The following is a 23,749-nucleotide window of genomic DNA, read 5'->3' as shown; positions in this document are numbered from 1 at the left end:
ATCAGCCTTCATCTTTATATTAAATTACTGCATTATAAGTGTAGGGAAGTTTGACAGTAAGTCAGATCTCTGACAAGTCTAAATTATCTCTAAATGAGATATCTATCAGGATTCACTGCCTAAACCCTGAATTGCCACCTTCACTTTATTTTTCATATGAAATGATTTGAAGAATTCTTATATGAAAATATTGTTCTTATTTTTTAAGTTCCAAACATAGATATTTAAGTCAAAGAACGCATCCCATATGTTGCGTGTGATTGAGCATGAATTGGGGGTGGGGTGAATACAAAGACTAAGAAGGAATCATTCCAACAGATACAGTACGGGAAAATGGTAGCATGGGGTTTTGAGAAGTCAGAAAGCGAACCTCTAAACTGAGCTCTGCAATGTTTGCTTGTGGCGCTTAGAAACCTCTTGGCCAATCCTTTTAACTGTAACTGCTACCTGGCTTGGTTGGGAGAATGGCTCAGGAAGAAAAGAATTGTAACGGGAAATCCTCGATGTCAGAAACCCTACTTCCTCAAAGAAATCCCCATCCAGGATGTTGCCATTCAAGACTTCACTTGTGATGATGGTAAGAAAACCTGGCCAGGTCTGTGACCACCAGACACTCTCTGGTGATTGTTCTGATGCTGTGGGGCATAATTAGACAGTACATCATAGTTCAAGCAATGAATAGTTATTATGCATTTTTTGCTTTGTTTTTGCTGTTTTGTTTTAGCAACAGGGCACTTACTTGCTCAGACTATACTCTCACATCTAGCTCTACTTGGTTTGTGTTTCTGAATGTTTTAGAAGATTTTCTAATTTCCAGCTTGTGGTTGATACTATTTAAATAGCTTCATTTTTATTTTTCTTTACTATTCTAAGCATCTCTTTTTAGTAATTTCCATTTAACTACCAATGATAAAAGCAATTGACTCATAAAATAGAAATTCTAGTAAACCTAACAAGAATAATAGTTTTCACTTTTTAGTACTCTCTGTATATTATCACATTTAATTCTCATAATAGCCCTGTAATGTAGGTAGAACATAGGTTCTATAATTGTTGGCAATAAATGAAGAGCTCATTTGAGCCGTATAGTTTCAAATGAGGGGCCCATGTACTTTTTGCTAACCATGTAAAACTAATCTGTCCCTTTATGTCTCTTCACGTCTGTCTCTTTTCAATCTCTCCATAATTCAGTTTACGTATTCTGATTAAAAGTATAATTTGTATAAACAACTGAACAAAGAACACATTATAATCGTATTGATAATACAAACTGTGAATTGTTTTCTGGAATTCTGCCCTAGGCAGTCTGAAAAGAGACCTGCACAGAATGTATGGTGTCGATTTGTAAATACTTAATATCCTATACATAAGTCATCATATGGCTGAAGACTCTTGTGTTTGTTAAGCTAAAGGCATAAAATCCCTTCTAGCATCTTCAAAGCCACAAATCTGGGTTTTCCTGTATTTCTTTTGGCAATTTAGGAAATGATGACAATAGTTGTTCCCCACTCTCTCGCTGTCCTACGGAGTGTACCTGCTTGGACACGGTGGTCCGATGTAGCAACAAAGCCTTGAAGGTCTTGCCCAAAGGTATTCCGAGAGATGTCACTGAATTGTAAGTAGAGCTTGTCTTTCCCTTTCCTGAAGGATTAATATTTCACACACCAAGGGAAATGGAGACCAAACAAAAATCTTTTGAGTCTTGTTTGCAAATAACATTCATTTTGTGGGCCATTAATTAGTATCATGGAAAACCCTAAGCAAATAATATAAAAGCTAGTTCAGGTCCCCTTGGGAAAGGCTGGTTGTGTGTTTCTCTTTGTTTCTCACTGTAGGATTTCTCAGAGCCTTTATTATGCTAGTGTGCAGTGTGAGCTCCGAGAGAGGATATAAACTCTAAGGTAGTTCCCATACTTGTTGTCTCCATAGCCCTTTTCTCATGGAGTATCTTGCAATGCTCATGTTCCATCAAATGCACCTTAAGAAATGCTATGTATTTAGTTTATCTATGGTGGCTGGGATGTTTCATATGATTGATTATTCTTTACCGTGTGTCCCCTTGGAGAATATCTCACACAAGGGATACATAAATACGTGGGGTGTGGAAGGAGCTGACATAATCTTTACCCTTAAAAGGAGATACTGCCCTTTGGACTTGAATCAGAGTCCCTTAGATCATAAAGGGCATGGGGCCAATTATCCCTAATATTTTCAGAACTGATATTTACAAATTACATAGCCAATATAGACGTATAAAGATGCTAAGCACCGCGCACACTTCCTTAGCTGCCTTATGCTTTATATGTGGAATGGAATAAACCTAAGCATTAGCTGCTTAACAATGGTGCATGCAGGCTCCATTTCATTCCTTTATCTGTATACGAAGAACCATGGACAAATGCTTGATATGCGATTGAGTCATTTTGCGTCTGTTTATTTTTTTCTGTGTGAAACCATGTATCAAAATGTAATTCAGGCAGATGTTTACCTGTAATTCATGCACAAATGTACAAGTATTGCAAAGGAGCAGATTTGATAAACTTTTGGCAACCTGGAACATAGGCAATGGGGTTCAAGAAGATGCCACTTCAGTTATCAAGGAACTTATATTCAAATCATGTGCAGTTCTATGAATTCTAATTTGGTCCTGAATTGATACTTTGAGAAACAGTGTGTGACCTTCCCTCTTGAAGCTGAACTGTTGTAAAGGGCTCAGTTTCTCTCTTTTGTTACCAATCACAGTTGTTAGTTAACTGTAAGCACTGCTTTATGTGTGTGTGTGATTAAATTCTTAATTCTTATTTTGATATGTATTTATTTCAGAAGATTACCCTCCATCCAGTGTTGGGAAGATAGATGCCTATAGAGTATTCTATATGCAAAATACTGATTATAACAACACCCCAGCCAAGAACATAATACCCAGCATAACATTTAGATCACCTTTGATGCTAAATCCCTCCTTCTACCATTTTAACTGACCCATGCCTTTGTCCTTTTACCTGATTCCCATCAAATAATTTTAAATGTCTTTTAATTTCCTTGTTAAATTACTTCTGAGAACCTGCTTGATTCATTTGTCTATGCCATCTATGTGTTTCTTCTGTCAGATAGTTGAGTCTTCAATCTATTCCTCTACAAATTATTAAAAAGTAATTCTTTTTTTAAAGAAAATACGTTTTAGAGATGAGGAAGGCATTAACTCATCTCCTGTGAATTCTAGCTTTACCTCCCCAAGAGCTTATTCTTAGAAGCATACCAAGTCAGCAGGATCCCTCTCTCCAGTAACATATATGCATGTATTAGAAAATTTCCATGTGCATATTATATTAAATTATTAAAGAATTTGGCAAATATAAGTATGTAGTGGTGGACAGTTTTGAACAAATGGTATCCATTATTTTTAATCAGTTCCATATAGTTTCCCTCTTAGATTGTTTTACTTGTAAGCATTCATAGTGCACATTCTGAACCTTTTTAGCTTTGTGTTAGGATGCTTTTTAGAGTAAAGGAAAAGTGCTGAAGTACATGGGATTATGCTTCCCTCTAGTGGTACCAAGAAACGCTTAGCTAGAGAAAAGAAAGAGGGGAGAGAAGTTGAAACATGAAGTCAGAAAATTTGAATAGGCATAAGGAGTCATAAAAAGCCTGACTCTTAATCACATGTTCATTACATATTTTGATAACTTGTGCCTTTTATATAACTTTTTTCATTTTTAAGTATTTGAAATAGATAGCTATCTTAGGCAGTTTCTCAGCTACTTCTATATCCAGCAAAAATACGAACCTCAACCTTGGATCTGGAGATAGGCCACAGCCCTGGGGCAGGGTGGGCAACATGCCCAATGTGGCAGAATTGTTTGTGGGCACATCTATAACCAGATGGCCCAAGTTGCTGAAAGACATTTTTACCCATCACCGTCTACATTCTGGGAAAGAACAGCCTTGGGAGGAGATGAAATTATTTTTCTTTTTGTGACATCATGGATATACCTTTAAGCATTCATTTACTTCTGTGTCTTGACTGTTAGCCCAAAGACTGTTTATTTTCTGATCATTCTTCTGACTCTAATCAGAAAGGGAAATTTGACTTACATGTGGTTATTTTCTTATTACTGTATCGTTACTGTGCTGTACTTGTGCACTTGATAAATGTTGTGATATTCTATGAAACCTTCTAAAATTAATATCACCAAGCAGATGTACAAGGGTAGAACTGTTTCTAAGATTTTTTTTTAACTGAAATCTAATTACATTCAAATTCCCAAATATATCCTTTGAATCATCCGTTGTTATTTCCTAAGTGTGTTAATACAAAGTAAGGCAGCAAAGATTGGTCTTGCTGGTGGTAGCAACTTTCTGCCAGTAGTGAATGCATTTCATGGTGTTGTTTCCACATAAACACAAGTGAACTGAAGACTGACTTAAAATATAGGCGATTGAATGACCCTTCTTGCTGACACACAAATGGTTGGATACATGCCTTTCCTTCTTAGATAAACCACAAGGAATCGGACTCACCAGTCTCTCCTTGGTTTTATAATTTAGCCTAAGTAATCCACAAAAGAATTCTGCTGGATTGGACAACTGTGGTTTTTTACTTCTCTTAAATAGCAGTCCTAGCTGGGAACATGACATCTTAAAGCTGAAATTTCCAAGTGTTTCCTTGCTTCAACTGAGAGTGAAATATTGTTCAACTATTTGAGGATTCACTATTGTTACTTCTTAAAAAAATAATATTGTTTCTTTGTTTTCAGGTATCTGGATGGAAACCAGTTTACACTGGTTCCTAAGGAACTCTCTAACTACAAGCATTTAACACTTATGTGAGTAATGTATTTTGCTGTCTTTGACTTCTTATTTTATTTCATGAAAATGGGGATAGCAAGGGGCAGAAGATTTAGTGAACCTTTCAGATTATATAAATCATCTTCAGTTAGATGCTTCCCTTCTTGCTCACTGTGGTTCTGGATCACTAGCCACACTTTCATTGAATATCAATCAGGCAATGGTACGTCTTAGAAAAAGGTCCTCCTCTATTCAAACTACAAATACAATGAAGTCTAAGTATCAGAGACTTGCAGAAAGGCAGTAAGTTGCATACTTCTATTGAAGATGAATATGAGCTATTTTATGACAATCCAAGGAGAGAAAAATGGAAAACAATGTTTTTATTCTCGACTTTAAATAAAACAGAGTAGATAGTAATAGCTTTACTGAGAATATATTATAAATATAGTTTATTAGGCTTGATTTTCTTATTTAATACACTATGAATTAACATATGGGCTTCCAGTATTAAAATTTATTTTATAAAATTCATATTTACTCATATAGTATTTAAGTAAACTTGACAAAGATACTGACATTCTGAGTATAAATGTCCAAACATTGAATTGTTTTTACCAGTTTGGTTTGATGTCCTCCTAAAGTAGCATCTCTCTTTCATTATGTAAACAATTTTTTACAATCTTTAAGTTGTAAATACAAGATTATATGTAAACATACAAACATTTCATTTCAATCTAGTTATGCACACTATATTTTTAAAAAGATATAATCTTACTATATATAATGTCACACTTAGAGTCGCCTTGTTGGTAATTGATAAAACTTGTCACAAAACAAAAAAATCAGCAACGATAATGGATATAAAGGGAAATACTTTTTTACATCTATCTGATTTTAGAGTAAATATGCTGTCTTATATTTCCAGTGTTCCTAGAAAAAACGGGGTTTGTTCCTAATTAGTGAATTCTAGAAACCTAGGTAGCAGAAAATGTTATGTTTCTCATTGTGAAGTTTACCCTAAGCACGTGGAGGCTGTTGATCCTTTTCAGCTTTCCTTAAATGTATGTGAAAACCAAACACTTCGTAGGAAGTGTATAGAACTGCTTAAATGACAAATGATTAAATTAAGCAAAAAGAACATCCTCTAAGATATCTTGTTCTGCCTCTAGTTATTTATTTAATAGCAGCAAGAACTGATTACATACATTTGTTCTGTTAAATAAACCATTAAATTGCTGCAACTTCCAAAGGGTCACTTCAGCAGAATTGGGTCATTTGTGAGACAGCATGCGATTATTTAAAACCAGTTTGGAAATGAAAAATGAGAATTTATAGATCCAGAAATGGTTTTACCAGTGACTCATTATACAACTCTAGGCAAGTAACTTCTGCTAGTATCGATGTATTTATTTATTTTTTTAAATTTAGCCATAGTACTTCAGCAACTAAGAAGATGGATTATAAAGCTCCTATAACATTCCTACCATTTTCACAATTTCATTGGTCCATTTTACTGATACTTTGGTATTTTAATAAGGGAATGTGGATAATCTTCAGCAGCTTTTCTGAACCTTGCATTTCTTCACATATTTTGCTTCAGAAAAATATAGTGAACATAAATACACACAGAGACATAGATGAACATAAATTATGACCCATAATCTTCCATTTATTCATGAATCTTCCTTTAGTCATATATTTGGCATTTTGCTTTAGATAAAAATTAGTGAATATTCACTAATATGTGTATCACATTGTCGTATATATGTGAGTGAATGTATGTATATATTTACTAATTTTTTCTACAGCAAAATGCTAAACATATATAATATGTCATTATATAGATGTTATTATATATTAAAATACATTATACATTACAATATTATATTTATAATATGTATTATATGTCATATTATATATATCATGTATATATTATATATAATAAAAATAAGATCAAGTTCACTGAATATAAATTACAACCTCTAGTACAAATTACACTTATAAATACCCATTTAGCATTGATAAAAACTCCACATCTCTCTCATTTACTTATCATTTATTAAACAGACATTTACTAAGGACCATCTAGGGGCCAGTGACTTTGCCAGGCAAAGTTTTTAATTATGGTGTTGTTTTTAATGATGGCATTGTAATGTAACTAAATGAGGGATTCTTTCAGTTATCCAGTTTGAATATTTGTATGTGACAGTGAAGATAAAGTATGTGTAACTGATGGAACTTTCAAGAACAAAGGTTTATTTCTCACCTATCAAATGTGTCTGTTGTGAATGGCCTCCACGTGTCTTTGCCCTGGAACCAGGCAATGGGTACGGCCTCTCTGTGGAACATAGGAGCCTTGCAGAGGTGGGAACAAAGGGATATGAGAAAAGTCTCAGCTCTAAAGCTTCCGCTCTGAAGTGAAACCAGTGCTGGTGCCCACACTTCACTGGCCAAAGCAAGGCACACGATCACTTCTAATTTCAGCAGGCTTGGGCATGAATAGTTATGAATAACATTACAGTCTACCCCAGAGGATTACCCAATGTTTTGTTATTTTCAGATAAAAGCTGAGTCCTAACAATGCTGCTATAACTGTGAGCAAGAAGAACTTTTTCTTTCTAAGAATCACTAATATGTCAATTTCTATGGTAACAGTAGACTCCATTTCTTTCTTTTTCTCTTCTAGAGACTTAAGTAACAACCGAATAAGCACCCTTTCTAATCAGAGCTTCAGCAACATGACCCAGCTCCTCACCTTGTGAGTAGGAAGTATGGTACTAAGTTAATTCCTTAATTCACTGGGCATTCCTGGTAAACAAGACAGAGTTTCTGCCCTCAAGGAATGTTAATACTGTTGGGAGAAACAGACAAATAAAAACCTCAGTAAACAAATACAGATAGTATAAAAAGTGTTGGGGGGCTTCCCTGGTGGCGCAGTGGTTGAGAGTCCGCCTGCCGATGCAGGGGATGCAGGTTCGTGCCCCGGTCCGGGAAGATCCCACATGCCGCGGAGCGGCTGGGCCCGTGAGCCATAGCCACTGAGCCTGCGCGTCCGGAGCCTGTGCTCCGCCACCGGAGAGGCCACAACAGTGAGAGGCCCGCGTACCGCAAAAAAAAAAAAAAAAGTGTTGGGTTCTATAAAAGAAACAAAGAATAATTTGCATTTGTGGCAGGTTTGGGAGAGATCCTTAAGACAGACTTTCAGAGGAAGTCACCTTAGGAAGGACACGGTTGAGGCAACAGCAACAGCAGTGGTAGGAAGCATTCTAGACTGTATTTTAGAAATAAATATGTTGTATTGGCGAAACAGCACAAAGATTGAAAGGATATTATGCGTCAATATTCTCAATTTATAAGATGCTAAAGTAACCCTTTTCTTAACTGCTTTATTTTTAAAAATGACATTTGGCCATTTGGGGATACTTGAGTAAAACAAATTGGCTTACGTGTGCTTTCAGAATTCTTAGTTACAACCGTTTGAGATGCATTCCTCCTCGAACCTTCGATGGATTGAAGTCTCTTCGATTACTGTAAGCATCTTATGTTTAACAAAACGCTTCTTTTCTCAGGCATCTGGATTTTGGGTTGTCTTTTTAATGATTTAACTGCTTTGTTTATTTTGGGGTATTTAGGGTTATATAAATTCAGATTTACTAAAAATTTGGAAATGGGAAAATTCTATCTTACGGTATCAATTCTCAACAGCTTTTACTTGGACAACATAATTTTCTCCTTTGTAACATGTTGTTGCTGGGGTGACTTATTTGATAATGTATGACATTAAGATGTAGTTTTATATAGATCTAACTAATTTTGCAAGAAATATAGGAAATTTTCATTTCATTAAAAGTTATATAATGCAATACAACATATTTTTACTATACAAAATTTCTCTTAAAGTACATGAAATAAAATGTGGTCCTCAATCCCAATCCTCTCCCCAGAATTGACACTTAAACAGTTCAGTGTTCTCTTCTGGTCCTTTTTTATGTTTGTTTTTATGTATTTATATATGTATGCCTACAGCTGTATAACTTAAAAACCATAAATAGGGTTTTTCTTAGCCTGTCATTGACTATTTTTATTTAACAATATGCTTTAGACTTTAGACTTTCCATTCCATCATATGTAATATTCCTCAACTGTTTAACTGGTAAAGAGGGTTCCATAGAATGAAGGGACCATAAATTATTTAAGCATCCTCATCTTTACTATCATTTGGTTTGATTCCAAATTTTCGTTATTCTATACAGTGCTGGAATGAACATCCTATACATCCATCTTACTGTCAAGCATATTAGGAGAATACCAAAAGTAGTCACCTTGTTGTCCCCCAAACAATTTACAAATTTATTTTCCACCAATGCTATTTTAACAGAGTACCTATTTCAAAGCACTCTTGTAAATATTGAGTATTATTAATCCTTTCATTTTTGTCATATGACAGATGGAACATTATTTTCCATTCCTCTTTTAATTTGCAATTCCAATTACTAGAACATTTGAGTATATTTTGTTTATTGAGCATTTGTATTTCTTATTCTATGAGCCTGATTGTATCAGTTCCCATTTTCTGTGGTTACTTTGTCTTTTCCTTATTAACATACCTGCCTTTATGCACTTGACTCTAAGTTTGCAGGTCTTTTTACAAAGGAATTAATCCTTATAGCTTACATATGTTGCAGATATTTCCCATTCTGTTTTTTATATGTAATCTTTTTTTTAATTGAAATATAGTTGATTTACAATGTTGTGTTAGTTTCTGGTTGCAGCAAAGTGATTTGGTTATATATGTGTGTATGTGTGTATATATATATGTACACACACACATATATATGTATATATTTTTTCATACTCTTTTCCCTTATAGTTTATTACAAGCTATTGAATATAGTTCCCTGTGCTATGCAGTAGGATCTTATTGTTTTGTAATCTTTTATATTATGGATATATTTTACATTGTCAAAAATTTATCACTCTTTTCCATTATGATTTCTGAGTTTTAGAATATAGGGCTTTAAAAAGCCTTCCATATCCCATGTTTATAAAAAGGAGCTCGTCTATATTTCAATACACTTTCAGTTTTATTTTTACATTTAACTCTTCGATCTAGAATTTACTTTATGCATATGATGTGAAGAAGGAACTAACATTCTGCATCCCCAAATAGATACCCAGTTGTGTAAAGACTATTTATTGAATATACCATCTTTTCTACACTAATTTTAAAAGCTTGTTATAAACTAAAGTCTCATATATGCATGGGGATTTTTCTGAACTCCCTGAAATAATAGGAAATTTAATTTTGCTTTTTCTTGCTTTTAGTTCTTTACATGGAAATGACATTTCAGTTGTGCCTGAAGGTGCTTTCAACGATCTTTCTGCATTATCACACCTGTGAGTATCTAGTTCATGAATGTGGGTTTAGGGTCAAACTCTCCCTGGCAAGTGAGTTTGGAACAAATGGTCCATTTTTATTGTCACATCATAAAATGTGATTGGTTCCATCTTTAAAGAACATGTAAAGATTTTCAATCTAGATATGGTGCCTTCTACAAAATAGCCTTAATTTATCCTTTTGGCCCTAACTCCCCATTAGTTGAGCTCTCTTTGCTTTCAAAAATGTCTCTTCTTACAGACATGGCTCCCCAACTTCCTAGCCTATGCTTTTTCTTTAATGTTCTCTGATTCTAAATATCAGCTCCCCTTCAATTCAGTCTGCCCAAACCCTGCTTTTCCAAGCCATATCCCAAATATCACCTCCTCAAGGAAGCCTATCCTGATTTGCTCAAACTGGATTCATTTATTTAGCAAATATTACTCAGCACTGACTGTGGCACCATGCAGAAATAAATTAGACAAAATTTAAGACATTATGGTGTGGGAGAGGGAAACAGCCAAATCCTCATATTGGCTGAAATTTGTTTCCTTTGCATCCTCTCTCATAGCAGGCTGTTTGTACCTCCATATTTCTTGGAAGTACAATAAAACAATTTAATAATGAGGTCCAAAGCACACAACTGGGTTAAATTCCATTGTTCCATTATTTTTAGCTGTAGTGTTAAGGCCTTGGCAAATTGGAAGGAAGTTCAGAGAACAGCCCTAGAATCCAAAGCCTTCTTAGGTCAGGCTGAGTTTGGCATCACCTGGTGACAGTTATCTGCTTCAGCTTAAATATCAATATCAGTTGGCCCTTGGTTCTCCAGAAGAGGTTACTTGCCATATTTTTTCTTGGATTTGCCCTCCTCTTCAAAGTCTACCAAACCCCAAGAAGATAAGAAGTTTAGAAAATTGAGAGAAGGGGATGGGCAGAGAATAGGAGCCATTAGTCAATCATGCTACATCTGAATTTCCCTTATAGGGGCTGTGTTATCAGTGTAGGTTTTTGTCAATGGGACTGCTGCTGTCAATATCCCTTCCATTACATTAAACTACTAGGTCCCTGAAGGCAAGACCTCCATTTTTTCATGTGTGAGCCCCTGCTCCGACCTCAAAGTTGACATCAGGGCCACTTCTCTGCAAACTCCATGGAAGTCACTTGCCTGAGATCCCATGTAAATGAGACCCCTGGCTCAGGGGTGCAGGACTGCGGCACTGCGGCAGGGAATGCCGCCTAGAGAAGGAAGTGGCTGTTCAGCTAGTGTTAGGGTGATGAATCAGAAAAGGCTACGGGAAAGGTGCTGCTTGAGCTAAGTAGGATTGTCCTTTATGTGACCCTCCTCCCCAACAGGGAGAGCAATTTGAATCTTCTTTGTCATGCATCCTATTTTTCATGTATTTCATTTTATGCAATTGTCTTTTACACCCCAGACCAGAGAGAGCTATGCTCCATTCACAGCTTTTACTGTTTCTCCTGGCATAGTAAGGACTTAACAAATGTCAGTAGAGATGAGATCAAATGACTCAAAAACATCATTTTCCTCATTTTTAATTTAAAAGAAAGGTTTGAATCTGACATACATATGAGCATAACATTTACTTCAATTCTTAGCTAGAGTTTGGCATTAAAACAGCTGCAATATAAAGTATTATGGTTTTGTAAGTATATTTTGAAAGTCTCTTCATAGAAGAATAATTTTGCTTAGACTATATACCTAGAAACATTACTAATCTGAAGTTAATTATAAATCAGCATTAATCAGTTTTTAAATGCTACTTTATGCACACACAACTCGTGCCCAGGCTTGGCAAATTTGTGAATCCATTGGTTAACGTCTCTGGCCTCAGTTTTTTAATCTGTAAAATGGGTTGTTAATAATGTTGATCTCATGGAGTTTCTATTTAGGATAAAATGAGGTAATTCATATAAATGGCTTAGCACAATTCCTGTATATCATAATGATACAATAAATAGCTAGCGTTTATAATCAAGCATTATCTTGATTACTTTTCCTATCACTACAACTGCTTATGTGAGTAGGAACCAAAGTTCTAAAATGAAAAACTTTAAAGGGACAAACGTCCAATGGAATTGCAAATCAGCTCTGGGGAACTAGCTTTATGCGTCTTTATTATTTTATGCACTTCCTTATCTTCTTGCGTTTTACTGGTCCTTTACCCTGAAACATCCTTTCCAACCTTTTCCACATACTTGAAACTAAATATCTAAAAGCTCAGACTTCTTAAACCACCAGTCTCCCAGAAGAGTCACCCTCTGTTCATAGTTATCTTGTAAATTCTTCTGCTATACCACTTCTAATGAAAATTACTTGTATGTATGAGTCTATGTTAATCTCCTTTGCAGAAGGAGTTTTTTGGGGTTAAAAATAATATATTATTTATATTTGGGTCCCCAGAACCTGGCATAATGATTGGGTTCTAAGTAAATCATTGGTGAATGAAGGAAGTGTTAATGTGCATTTGGCATGTGCTTGCACACAATATAAACCTGTCTGCAAATACAAGGAGACTTTGTAAAGCCAGGTGTTAACACTGGTGACAACTCACTAAATCGCAGTTGCACATAAGTCAGGAAAATGGGGAATCCCCAATGCCTCCATTTTCTTCTAAATTTTTATCAATAAATCTATAGGGATTTTCTACTGAGCATCACCATAAATTATGGTCCCTTAGGAAATAATAACGGTGCTTCCATACTTGTGTGTGCTTTTGTTGTGTTGTTTTACAGAGCAATTGGAGCCAACCCTCTTTACTGTGATTGTAACATGCAGTGGTTATCCGACTGGGTAAAGTCGGAATACAAAGAACCAGGAATTGCTCGCTGTGCTGGTCCTGGAGAAATGGCAGATAAACTATTACTCACAACTCCCTCCAAAAAATTTACATGTCAAGGTATAGTTCTTAACCAGTTGTACTTCTGTAAATAAAACTTCATCATATTAATTTAAAAGAAAACCATGGGCTGCTAGATTTCATGGGTATAGCTGAAAAACTCCCATAAATAGTTATTGTTTCTTCCCATACTTGTTGAAGACAGAGCAGTTATATGAGGAGCCCAAGGAAAGAATTTATTTTGAAATAAATCACAGAAATAACCCATTGGAAATGACTAAGTTTTCTTTAAAATGTATGGAGAAATGAAGAGTACACAATTTCTGGAAATTCCTCTCATAGCCTCTAACAAGTGAAATATTTTGCTTTTGCTTTGTCTGAATGTGTACCCTGCTCCTAGGGCTGCCAGGGCCCTGTGGCTTCCTGATTCCAGGTAAGGAGAAATGAGCCCTCCCCAGTGTTCAGGCCAGACCTTCCGACTCACCTCCTGTGCTTCACTCTTCCTATGTTGATGGTGCTGTTTCTTGCTTGTTTGGATCCTTTTCTTTTCCCTTTGTTTTATGTACTTGTGAATTCTGTACAGTGGCTTAGTAACAAATATTTTCTTCTCTTATTACAAAAGTAATCTATGCCCAACATAGAAAATCTAAAGAATAGGAAAATGTAAACGATAAGAAACTAAAGATCTAAATCTAACAGTTAATGACAATACCAAAAGATAATCACTATTAAACTTGTTTTGTATATCTTTCCACTTTTTCTAGTCAAATATATGGATTTAAGTTTCTTACTAAAAATAGGGTAGAAGGTCACTATAATCCTTAATTTTCGATGTTTCAAGAGGGCCACTTTTAATTATTAGATGGAGGAGAGAAATTCTTAAAAATTCTAAATGTGTAAGCAGCAAATGCTTATTAAACTTGTTTTATTGGTAAAACTAAACCTTGGGTATTGTGGAGCATAGAGAAAGTTGCAGACCTACCTGAAAAGATAAGCTTTCAACACTTGATCATGTAGGTGGGAAAACGTATCTAAGTAGGTAATAGTGTGCAGTGAATCACAGAATGAAGACCAGCCTGGTTTCACCTGGGCTAAATCCCAGCTTCAATTTTCAATAGCTATGTAACTTTAGTTTACTAGCTTAACCAGCCTGTGGCTCAGATTCCTCATCTGTAGGCAGAGGTGATGATAATACATACCAGAAAGGGTTTTTTAAGATTAGATGAGATATTATAAGTGGAATCTTAAAGAAAAAAAAAAAAATGTCGTTTTCACAGAAACAGAGAATAGCAGGGTAGTTTCCAGGGGCCGGAGGAGAGGGAAAATGGGGAGATGTTGGTGAAAAGGTACAAACTTTCAGTTATAAGGACAATAAGTTCTGAGGATCTAATGTACAGCATGGTGACAATAGTTAATAATATGGTATTGGATGCTTAAAAGTTTCTGAGAGTAAATCTTAAGCATTCTCCCCACACACACACAAAAGTTAACTATGTGAGGTGATGGATGTATATTATCTTGCTCTTGTTAATCACTACACAGTGTATATGTATATCAAATCATCAGGTTATACATTTTAAGTACATACAATTATATTTGTAAAATATTTTTCAATAAAGTTGGGGGAAAAGGATTCATTTATTTAATATATATAAAACATGCTTACTGCCTTACGCACAATAGCTCTCAGTATAGGTTAGCTGCCATTTTTATTATTATAACATTTCAAAACACCAGCAAAAATATGATGCGGGATGGCATGCTATGTTCTGTTGGTGAAAGAAGGAATTTTCAAAAACTGTATTCCCTCCTCCAAACATTTTTAAGTGGTCATCTGATGTTATTTCATAGTTATAAATGGTAACAGGAGATGTAATTCACAGTGCATTGTAAATATTGATATCTTAAAACAACACTCTTCCATTATTCTTTTAAATGTATTTTGTGGAATCTAAATATCACAGCCAATTTTAAAAGAAACAAAAACAAGATCCTCAATATTTTATGTTGCTCTTTTTCCTCGAACTTCGATTTTTCTCCTTGAATTTCTATTTCCAGTACCTCAGAGAACTGTATCATTCTTCACTGCCAAAAATATGTATATAATTTGAATATTTAAAATTTCCTACCACTAAAGATCTATGAGTTTTTAAATTTTTATTAGAATTAATTGTCAATAATGCTTAATGCAACACTGATTGCAACAGCATAATTATTTATCAATATGCTAATATTTATATTCAAAATTGAAATTAAAATTTTATTGGAAATGCCTCTCTGGGATTATGTGCATTGATTACAAGAGACTTTGCAAATAACCAGTGTTTTAAATTATTCTTTTGTAACCTCAGATGCTTCCTTGGGGCAGTGCCCCATGGTAAATTTCTGGTGGGCTGAGAAGTATATCATTTTTTTGTAAGGTGGAGATGATTGTCAAAGGGGAGATAGGGGAGGAGAAACTGGCATAAAAACTTACTTGTAGGCATATTATTGGGCAGATTGATTCTAGAAAGAGTATATAGACAAGTTGAGCAACTGCAGACTGATTCTGTTACACTCTCTGTACCCAGGGATACTCAAACTCCACTTTGAAAAATGCTGGTGTTTATCTTCAATTCTTAAATCTTAGAGTTCCATGAAGATATTTCTTTTTTTTTTAATTTTTTAAAATTAATTTATTTATTTTGGGCTGTGTTGGGTCTTCGTTGCTGCGAACGGGCGTTTCTCTAGTTGCGGCGAGCGGGGGCTACTCTTAGGTGCAGTGCGTGGGCTTCTCACTGCGGTGGCTTCTCTTGTGGAGCACGGACTCTAGGTGCACAGGCTTCAGTAGTTGTGGCACGTGGGCTCAGTAGTTGTGGCTCACGGGCTCTAGAGCACAGGCTCAGTAGTTGTGGCGCACAGGCTTAGTTGCTCTGCGGCATGTGGGATCTCCCTGGACCAGGGCTTGAACCCATGTCCCCTGAATTGGCAGGTGGATTCTTAACCACTGTGCTACCAGGGAAGTCCCCACATTAATTTGTTAAATGTTCCCAGAAGGCCAGTGAATACAAACATACATACACGCATAAATGTCTGTTTAACTCAAGATTTGTCTAATTGATTTGACCTTTTCTTCATTAATAGTATCTTTTGTTCTTAGTATAGCATGAATGGAAATATGCTTTGGTCTGGATCAGTGTAGCCTGATAGACCTTTCTGCAGTGATAGAAATGTTCCATACCTGTGCTATCCAATATGGTAGCCACTAGCCACATGTGGTTGTTGAAATGTAGCTAAGGCAACTGCGGAAATGATTTTTTAAATTGTATTTAAATTTAAACTTAAATAGTCATATGTAGCTAGTGGCTACCATATTGCATAGTGCTGTTGCTACAGGACTCAGATGAAGAAATCCTGTCAGAGAGCGGCTGTGAAAGGTTTCTTACAAGAGTGTCTAAGCCAGTTGTTTGGATAAGCAGGCAAGTGTGAGGACTTGAGCTACAGGTGCGTGGAACTGCAGGAGCCCAGCTGTGATATAGGAAAATGCTGGAACTGTGACAGTTTATTTAATATTCACTGACTCATCGAATTAACAAATCACACATATTTCAAGGTACATCCTAAACTACATAGCAGACAGCATAGGTGTAGGCCAGTTGACAAGAAGTGTAGACATTCAGAACTCAACAAATTTAGTGTAAGTGCACTTAGCAAACTTTAAGATTTACTCAGTTCCTCTATAACTTAACATAATTTTAGAGAGATAGCAAACATTGAAACTCATAATGTTCTTTGCCAGCATTTCTCGATATTTGTCAGAATATTGTGAACCACTCTCATATTCTTTGCTAGAAATATTTACTCATAAAAAATGGATTGGTAAAGACAAAGTATTCTAATCCATTCACTAAAATAATTAACTCTGGGAAATCTACCGAGTACTGTGTTTGTGAGTTTACACGCTTTATGAGCTTGAAAGCAGTAAAATTACACTTCTTTAAATATTTTATAATTTGAGGTTTTTATATTTTAACTTTTGTGCCAGTTTTAATGTGTTTTATTTATTCATGAAAATCATGTAAGTACATACTCCTAATATTAAAGTTTGTAAATATGTAATTTCAAATTACAGCAGGAAGATGAATATTCTTTATTTGAAAACATGTTTATGTAGCTATATTTAAATATAACTTAAATATTTTCTCTGCTAGAAAAGACAATAATATTATTTTGAGTAATTAATTCTTTCAATACAATTTTTATCTTACATTTTTCAGAGTATTTTCTTTGTAGTATAATCTCATAGTTTCAGCACACAACAGAAATAAATGAACTGAATGAAATAGATTATCAGAGCATATTTAATTAATACCCAGATTAGGGCATTCTTGAATGGGAAGCAGATGGTCATGACTTGTTCTTATAACCCAAATGTCCTGTCTTCATCTTTTAAATATCAGATGATATTAGAATGCTCAAGCAGAAAATGAAGGGTTTTTCCCTCTCCAGGTTTTCATTGAAAACGTCAGCATGGAATGTAGAATATTGTTAATTTCTAATATTCCCTTTATTGTTCTTGGTTCAGGAAGCTTTAGCTATGCAGGTTACTAAATTGTTCACTTTTAATTTTACAGACATTTATTAAACACTTAAATGTGCTAAGGAGTGAACAGTCTAAAGGAAACAAGTGGTATGTTGCCTCTTTCATTCAACAAATATTATGTGAGTTCCTGTTATGCACCAGGCACAGATCCAAGGTATTAAGAATACAATAATAAATAGGACAGAAAAACCCCTGCCTTTATGGAGCTTGTATTCTACTGATAGATAACATTTAAATGGATAATTGCAAAACGATATGGAAGTTTGGTGATAGAAATATATATACAATATTAATAATGTATATCCAAACCAATCAATTGTGGAATTGTAACCAATACCACCAGGTCCATCAGGGCATCAGGAGACTCTTATAGTGAGTCAAGTGGAGCTGAGAATGGAGCACAAATCAGGGAAGGCAGCCCCAGTGGTCAGGTGTCTGGTAGCCAGGAACCCAATGAAGAGGCAGGGGTATGGTGCTCAACATACCTCATTAGTTATCTGTAAAGATCAGCTAAGGGGTTGGGAAACCTGGGACCTTTTCATATCCCAGAATGATCAACATTCCACCACCACATGGTTGATCTCTTCTGCTATTTTTATAGGTGAAGAATCCTCTAAATTCTGGAATTTCTGGGAAAAAGTCCACATCTCTCAATAATAACATTGTAATATTGTCAGTTTTTTTTCCCAGTGAGATCATTTCCTTTTGGGGGGTGTTCTTGACAAGTTCAAGGTCTTTGGGGTTTTTTTTCCTCAATATTATTAGTTAATATTTTCCTTAATCATTTAATTAAAGTATGAAGGTGATTAAATAATTTAACCTAAAAAAGTGAAAAATTTACTAGTTAGATCTGTTTTGAAATAGTATTTAAAACTTGGTCAAATCCTTTTTACATTTTCAGATTTAGTATCACTAGAACATAGTTATAAATTTGAAATAACCTTAGCTTTGGGAGATTAAGATTTGCTCGCTGACTAAGGAAAATATTCAGGTTTCTACATAATTATTTGCCAAAAGCACCATCTTTGAAAAACAAACAAGGGCTGTTTTTCATTATACTTTTTTTTAAAAAATAAATTGTATTTATTTATGTACATATGTATGTATGTATGTATGTATTGGCTGCGTCGGGTCTTCCTTGCTGCGCGCTGGCTTTCTCTAGTTGCGGTGAGTGGGGGCTACTGGGGCTACTCTTCGTTGTGGTACGCAGGCTTCTCATTGCAGTGGCTTCTTTTGTTGCAGAGCACGCGCTCTAGGCGCGCAGGCTCAGTAGTTGTGGCTCGTGGGCTCTAAAGCACAGGCTCAGTAGTTGTGGCGCACGGGCTTCGTTGCTCCGCGGCATGTGGAATCTTCCCAGACCAGGGCTCGAACCCGTGTCTCCTGCATTGGCAGGCGGATTCTTAACCACTGCACCATCAGGGAAGCCCTTCATTATACTTTTTAAAAAACTTAAAACACTGGGCAATTTTTAACAGACATTTATTTTAATAGGTGATGAGAATTAATGATTTGTATTCCATTCTTAAATATCATACATCTATATCATCTCTGGTACAATAATCCCATGAAGTAATTATTGCTCTTTTTCTTTTAAGTGTGCTTCAAGAAGTTTGTTTACTGGCTTAAGATCATATGTGTGTGTAGCAAATGGCCAGGCCAGGGAATCCCAGAGGTATAATACCCATCTTCGTGTTTTTGTTTAACCATTTATAAAATGCAAATTTGTAGGATTTTAACCCCCCTATCACCTAGGGACCATCTCTACCCCTCCACTGAAACTATAGGGATACCAGTGACTTCCCTCTTGCCCATTTCAATAGCTTCTTTTTAGCTTCTTTATTTGCCCTCTTTTCATCTTAGACAGGAGTGGCCACTGCTCCCTCTTGTGCATTCCCATTGCCTCTTCATTCCTTTGCTGACATCTCTTTCTTACCCACTCTTTAATATTGACATATGTGGGGTTCTCTCCTTAGCCCTGTTAATTTAATTGATTTTGGTCCTGTGGCTTCAAGTATCTAGCCATGACTTTTCTTATGAACTTCAGATTCATATTTCCATTCACCTAGTGAATTCCTCCCCCTTGCTGGCTTGCAGAAACTTAAAACACATATTCCAAAATATGCTTTCCCATTTTCCACATTCTCTTGCAACTGTCCTGTAGTTGATCCATAGATGTCTCTATTACTGAACTATTAGTTAGTTATGCCCAATATCAAATATCCCCCTTTGTTTTTTCTGAGTTGTCTTTGATGTACATCTGACTTTATACAAGGGCAGTACTAGAGGGTTCTACTATTTGACTCATGTGTCCAAGGGACACCAGAATGAAGGCAGACTCTGGGATATAGTTAGAAATTTGTGTTCGGAGCTTTTAGTCATTAGTCAAAGTGAGATACAATTCTCACTGGGTGGCAATATTAGTATCAGGTGCATAGCTAGTGATTTGAGTCAAGTAAGCAAGTCAGCCTACAAGCTTTAATGGATTTGCAGTCCAGCAGTTCTTCCATCAAAGTTAAAGTAACTGACAAAGACAAATTGTTAACCAAACTTTCTGCTCGTTTTCCCTTTGAATTATTAAGCTAAACACAACTCCACTCCATATAGCTGATGCTAGAAAACTCTCTTACGTCAAGACCTAATCTTAATCTAGATATCCTAGACTGGCCTTCATTTCAGTGACATTAGTAAACATTTGTATTCAGGAAGCTAGATTTGTTTTCTCCTCTGCGACATCTTTCTCCTCTGTGGCACACATCTTCTGAGGGCTAATGTCTTGGCAATAATTTAACACTTCTTGGAACCGGCTTTTGGAAGAAAGAAAGTTTGAAGATTGGTGAAGTTGTATCAGCAAGCAAGTCCTAGTTCCTTGCCAAGCATCACTGCAGGAACAAAAAGAACCTCTCCTTCTTAATTGTGTGCTGTTATTCCTCGTGGTGGTCCTCGCCAGATTTACAAATCACAGTTGCAGTCCTTAAAAACATAAAATCATTAACTCTAGGTGTCGTTACCCAATGGGAAATTATCTCTCGGTGCCCATTTCCACCCTCCCTTGTTTTAGTTAATAATAGCCCCTACAGTTTTTCCAGATTTCAAAAGCTCCTGGCATAGACCGAAGGTACTCAGTGAACTTGCAATGAATGAATAAACAGCAAGCTCTCATTTGCCTTTGTGCTAAAATTTGAACAAACATACAGAGGAAGACTTACTCTCTTTTCTCCTTTTAAGTAAACCACTTATGTCCCTCCCAGCCCCTGCCTTCTTTGGATGTCTAGGCTTTAAAGAGTGTCAGAACTTTCTGTGGCTTCTGTGCTTGTTCTCACTATATTCTGTGCTCAGAATTCATTAGCATCTCATTTAAAGCTTAAAGCAACCCATTGAGATGACTGCCATTACTCTCCTAATTCCATACAGTTAAGTAACACATCTAGATCACTAACTTGGCCTGGTTGACTTCTGATTCTCTTCCTAAGATTACTATGCATTATGATAAGAGCTTGTCTATTTCTTGTTCCTGGACATCTTCTTTTCATCTGGGACCAATCAAGTGTGCAAGATTCTACGTGTTGGTTTGCTCTTAGAGAACTATGCTAACCCTTCTACCATTTTATTTTGACTTTAGCATATCCCTTTGGCTTTGATATTATCTCCTTGTTATAGAAACAGATTAAAGATGTGATTACCCTTGAATAAGAACTTTGCAAGAAAGGGTCTCAGAGAAGTTGTCCCGGATGGAAAATGAACCACAGATTGAAGGCAAAGACAAGATAGAAGGTAGACTTAGAAGAGAAGCAAAATATGGGTCGGAAGATGAATGAGAGAAGAGAACCAGATACAAAGGATATAGTTCCAAGGGGTTAGAATGTAAAAATAAATGGATTTAGATAAACCAAGTGGATGTAAAAATCACATTATAAGAAGAACATTTAGTTAGGTGGAATTATAATCTAAATAGGAAAAGGAATCATACCATTTTAAGACATTTGGACATATCGGAGGACGCTGCTATTTGGAATTTCTATAATTCAGAAACATCTTTTGAATTACCTTTCACTCAAACTCAAGTGCTAGAAATAATAAATTATCTTTGAAAAATTGATTTTAAAAGAGGGATTTGAAAAAAGGAGAAGCAAATAGAATGGTAGCTATTAGTAGTCAACTTTACCAAGCTGAAGAAATTAGAATTCAATATTTTATATATTCCTCAACCTGATGCCGCCAGAACAGTTTGTGGGTTTAGGAAATTATCAGAAGAAGCCTGTGCACATGAGAAATCTTGTTATTTTGATTCTTGTAGCTAAACTGAATATGTGTGGGAGAGCAACAATCTCCCTTCATATACCCATAAGAAATTGCAGATACTGAAAATAGTTGAGCAGACGTGCTATATTAAAAATGAAACTTGGTCCTGGAAAAAAAAGTGGAGAAATTAGATAGTGCTTATTAATCAAATATGGTTCAGTGGATATTTATTCAATAAATCTCGACTGTGCTAAAAACTGGACAGAGGCTGCTTCAGCCTGGCAATTTCATTATCTGCATACTCTATTAAAATAATTCTTCAAAACATACCCAGTTTTTTTTCTAAAACAATCTCGAGCTTCTCATCTAAATAATCAAACATAATTCTTGAAAAATGTCACATTCCACAGAATAAATTTAGAAACTGCCAACCCTGAACCCCTCCATTCAAACTACAGTCTTTTGAGGTTGAAAGCACAGAATTAGACTAAAAGACAATTTTCCTCAAGGTCTTGGGAAGTAGCCAGATGAATGTTTACAGTCCTTGCATTTGCTGACGTGCTGTTTTGCTGGCGTACATTCTTGGCTGCTTCACCCTATGCCTTTGTTCTAAGAGTCTTCTTTCTTCTAGCCTAGCTCAGGAATCCATTACCATTTAGATATTTCCTTTCCTAGTGCTGATTCTAAGTGTGATCATTTTAGCAAACACAAAGCCATTTATTGTGGGGTATGACATTAATTTAACATACTGCTCTAATTAACTGCTACATTTACTTCCCCAATGTACTGAATAGCTAAATTTATTTGATAAATACATTGGAGGAGGGTGAGAAATTAAATTTCTACATGGCTCACTTCAGTATTAATCCCAGCAATTTCCCAACTGTAATTTGATACAACAACTGCCTTCGTTTTTCTGGTACCAAGAAAAAGCAGAGGAGATACAGGCAAGGCCTCCCCTAGTGATTGAGGTGTCACTGGGAGCAAACACCAACCCTTCCCATTAATAGTGATCCCCAGAACTGTCATTTATTTCCAAATAGTTGAAAAAGAAACAGGAATCTCTATGTAAACATATTTCAGGGTTTTTGTTAATAGGAAAACTGAACAGTATAGAACGCTGTCCTTTTTTGGATTGTACTCCAAAACCATTATATGAATATGTATTTCCTAGGGTAAGGGAATGTTTAGGTATGAAGAGTTTTAATGGCCACCATGTTACTTCACATTTTCTTTCATATATGAGTTTCTGTAAGTAGACCAACAGCTTACTGTTGGTCTCTAATCTGTAGAAAATTTTGATTAAAGAAAGTTTATATTAGCAGAAGTCATACAACTTTTTGGGTGGAGGTACCTTGAAGCTTAGAGCAGTGGTAGAAGAGTAGGGGCAGGGGAGGGATGCTATACAGCTGCCTCAGATAACCTTGCTAGAAATTATGTGTGGTGAGACATACACTTAGAATTATCACTGCTAATTCCAGTGAGGATAAAGAACTACAGAGAGATTGATGGTGAAAGCAAAAATATAATTAATGTTTATGTTATAAAATATTTGTATTTTAAATATAAAAGTGTCACTCTGACAGAGTGTACTCATCAAACAGTTGCCAAAAGGCAGTCTAGTGCACTCTCACAAACAGTGCAAAAAGTAGCATCAATGGAACATAATTTTATTGAGGATGGTACAATATCTACATTTTCAGCCACTTGTGGAACAAATATGTGTGGCCAAAGGAATGTATCTTCAACTGAATCTGCATTTAATCTAGACCTTTCATGGATTATGACATTTTTTTAATGTGTATCCCAAAAGGTGAGATTGCAAGTAGAGACTGCTTCAGCAGTATTTTCTTCTCGACGAGGAAGACACAGAAATCTCACTCATCTTGTGCCTGTGCTAATGTG

At 35.7% G+C, this 23,749-nt stretch overlaps 1 protein-coding gene across 6 annotated transcripts in view; it reads left to right on the top strand.

The window, feature by feature from the left end:
* SLIT2 (slit guidance ligand 2) overlaps positions 1–23,749 on the top strand; it is a 382,557-nt gene that overhangs the window by 306,845 nt on the left and 51,963 nt on the right. For all 6 annotated transcript variants that reach the window (XM_027103256.1, XM_027103257.1, XM_027103259.1 and 3 more), the window contains 7 exons: positions 411–577; positions 1,483–1,615; positions 4,758–4,826; positions 7,478–7,549; positions 8,250–8,321; positions 10,117–10,188; positions 12,920–13,083. In XM_027103256.1, coding sequence (XP_026959057.1) covers positions 411–577; positions 1,483–1,615; positions 4,758–4,826; positions 7,478–7,549; positions 8,250–8,321; positions 10,117–10,188; positions 12,920–13,083 — 749 coding nt within the window. The remainder of the gene's footprint in view (positions 1–410; positions 578–1,482; positions 1,616–4,757; positions 4,827–7,477; positions 7,550–8,249; positions 8,322–10,116; positions 10,189–12,919; positions 13,084–23,749) is intronic.

The sequence above is a fragment of the Aethalodelphis obliquidens genome, unplaced genomic scaffold (assembly GCF_003676395.1).
Source record: "Aethalodelphis obliquidens isolate GAN/ISIS:26980383/991018 unplaced genomic scaffold, ASM367639v1 scaffold6, whole genome shotgun sequence".
Taxonomy (NCBI): Eukaryota; Metazoa; Chordata; class Mammalia; order Artiodactyla; family Delphinidae; genus Aethalodelphis; species Aethalodelphis obliquidens.
Note: the sequence above shows the minus strand (reverse complement) of the source record. Positions and strands in the feature narration are given on the sequence as shown.